Source organism: Ylistrum balloti, unplaced genomic scaffold, assembly GCF_031769215.1.
Source record: "Ylistrum balloti isolate Yb309-2 unplaced genomic scaffold, AGI_CSIRO_Ybal_v1 Utg369844, whole genome shotgun sequence".
Taxonomy (NCBI): Eukaryota; Metazoa; Mollusca; class Bivalvia; order Pectinida; family Pectinidae; genus Ylistrum; species Ylistrum balloti.
In genome coordinates this window covers 220,560-222,728 of record NW_026782000.1, presented here as the reverse complement: position 1 = coordinate 222,728, position 2,169 = coordinate 220,560, and the positions used below count along the sequence as shown (strand labels likewise).

At 37.5% G+C, this 2,169-nt stretch overlaps 1 protein-coding gene across 1 annotated transcript; it reads left to right on the top strand.

Moving 5' to 3' along the window:
- The first annotated feature begins 874 nt into the window (after positions 1-874).
- On the top strand, positions 875-1,495 carry LOC132545373 (dynein light chain 2, cytoplasmic-like). The gene has a single exon (XM_060209054.1). It carries the CDS (start codon positions 875-877, stop codon positions 1,142-1,144), a length of 270 nt encoding a protein of 89 aa, XP_060065037.1. The 3' UTR covers positions 1,145-1,495.
- The last annotated feature ends 674 nt before the right edge of the window (positions 1,496-2,169 follow it).

Sequence of the window (2,169 nt, the reverse complement as noted above, 5' to 3'; positions counted from 1 at the left end):
AAACCAAACACCGGCCAAACTAGTCGACCGCCTAGAAGAACACAACAACAGGTAAATACGAATATATTACTCTTTAAATTAGTTTTCATGCCTGATGATCAACTAACTTCTCGTTTTCTTATTCAGCTCGGTCATGTTCATGATAGTAGTAGGGGCCACACGTTATGCCTAATTCATGATACTTGTGTGCCGGGGACACTGTAGTATACAAACGCGCCGCGGAGCTGGGACAATACGGGAATTCTGTTTTTGATATTGTGCATGATATATTTGAATCTAGGAATCTAGTTGTGTATTCAGGAAATTTTGACAGGCAAGTTATTGATGTTTGCCTCATTTTGATATCACGACCATTAATCTCTGTGAGATAGTATTCTAGATCCATGTAAAAGCTTATTATGACGATGGGTACCGTTGCCAGGGGTACCGAATTTTTCAAGAAATGCCAATATGACTGAAGACATGCATCAAGACTGCACTAACAATAAGAAAACATAGTATACTTTTACCATGTATCCCATTAATCCTATTCAAGTGTCTGATAAATGAGCATATCGTTATGATACAGAAATGTACGATACTCTTCTTATGTTCTTATTAAGAAAATGTGACAATTAGGATATCTTGTATACAAAACATGTTCATACAAGTTTCGGATGTATAGATTATTCAATTGATTCTTTAACAACATGGCCATAATACAGAGCTTCAGATTAATGCAAGGTCAAATTCATGGTTTCCGCCTTTGTTGAAAAATAGTCCACAGCTTTGTAAAGAAACGTTTATGAGTCCTGTTAAGTATTGAATCTTCGGCTGTGCGTGTATATCATATACTCATTTCTAACGGGTCTCACTCTCTGTTGTTTCAGAAATCATGAGTGATAGGAAAGCCGTCATCAAGAATGCCGACATGTCTGAAGACATGCAGCAAGATTCTGTTGACTGCGCAACACAAGCTCTAGAAAAGTACAACATCGAGAAGGACATTGCTGCCTTCATCAAGAAAGAGTTTGACAAAAAGTACAACCCAACATGGCACTGCATTGTTGGACGTAACTTCGGGAGCTATGTAACACACGAAACCAAGCATTTCATTTACTTCTACCTTGGACAGGTCGCCATTCTGCTCTTCAAATCCGGATAAATTATCATGTAGTATCTATGGCGAAACAATCTCTTCTGCTGACAACCGCATCCAGTTTGCAATAGATGGACAAAATGGTGTCTCCGAACCTGAAGTAATTGGTTTTCAAACTTTATATACCTATCATCATTGACGTTGACAAATAGAACGCGCCAAATTCATTCTCGGGTATCCGTACTACTCTAACAAAAGACGCCAAGACAAATAATCGAAGCATTGACTGATTGTCCGGTGAAAACCAAATACAACCATGTTTTATGATAAGATATGGTAACTTACATTTTTTATTGTATTTTATATATGTTTATTTACATAAATTGTTGACAATATAATATATTTCTTCTTACATTTTGTACAATTTCTTGTCTTTTATTTTGACATTGATAGAAGAAACAAGAACATCTTCACAAACCATTCTCCCTGTGGTTTCTAGTATCAAGGGGTGATCACGTTTGCTCTCTGCATCTCAGGGACATATAATAGTAAAATTACCTTATACCGTTACGCGACCTACAGATTCGTTAGATGTACATCAAAGGATCAAACTAGCCTTCACGTTTTCTCCACAAGGTGTCGTACATAGCCCATTTAATTTTTTGCATTGATGTTTTCGGGGTATGCAGAGAGCGATAATGATCGGAAGTTCTGAATATATCGAGGAAGCAAGGGGGTTGGGGTGGTTATGGCTGTACTAAATGACAGAGTTTGGCAGGCAAACGTACTGCGTAGTAGCACAGTGATATTATGTCCACCATAAATGCCGCAAAGAAGACTGTTCAATGGCTGTATTGATATTTCCCATAATTTTACCCCAGTATTCCAAATTTAACTTGATTCGAACTAAAATGAATTATTCAATATCGGTAGTTCAGTCTCTTAAATGACACTGTTATTTCGATGGGGAACCGTCGACTTTTCTATGCCCAATACAATGACGTTGTAATGATCACGTACTAGATGGCACTCATTATATCATCAATCTCATTTTCCTGTTAGCTGCGGAGTTGTCGTACAAATCTAACTAG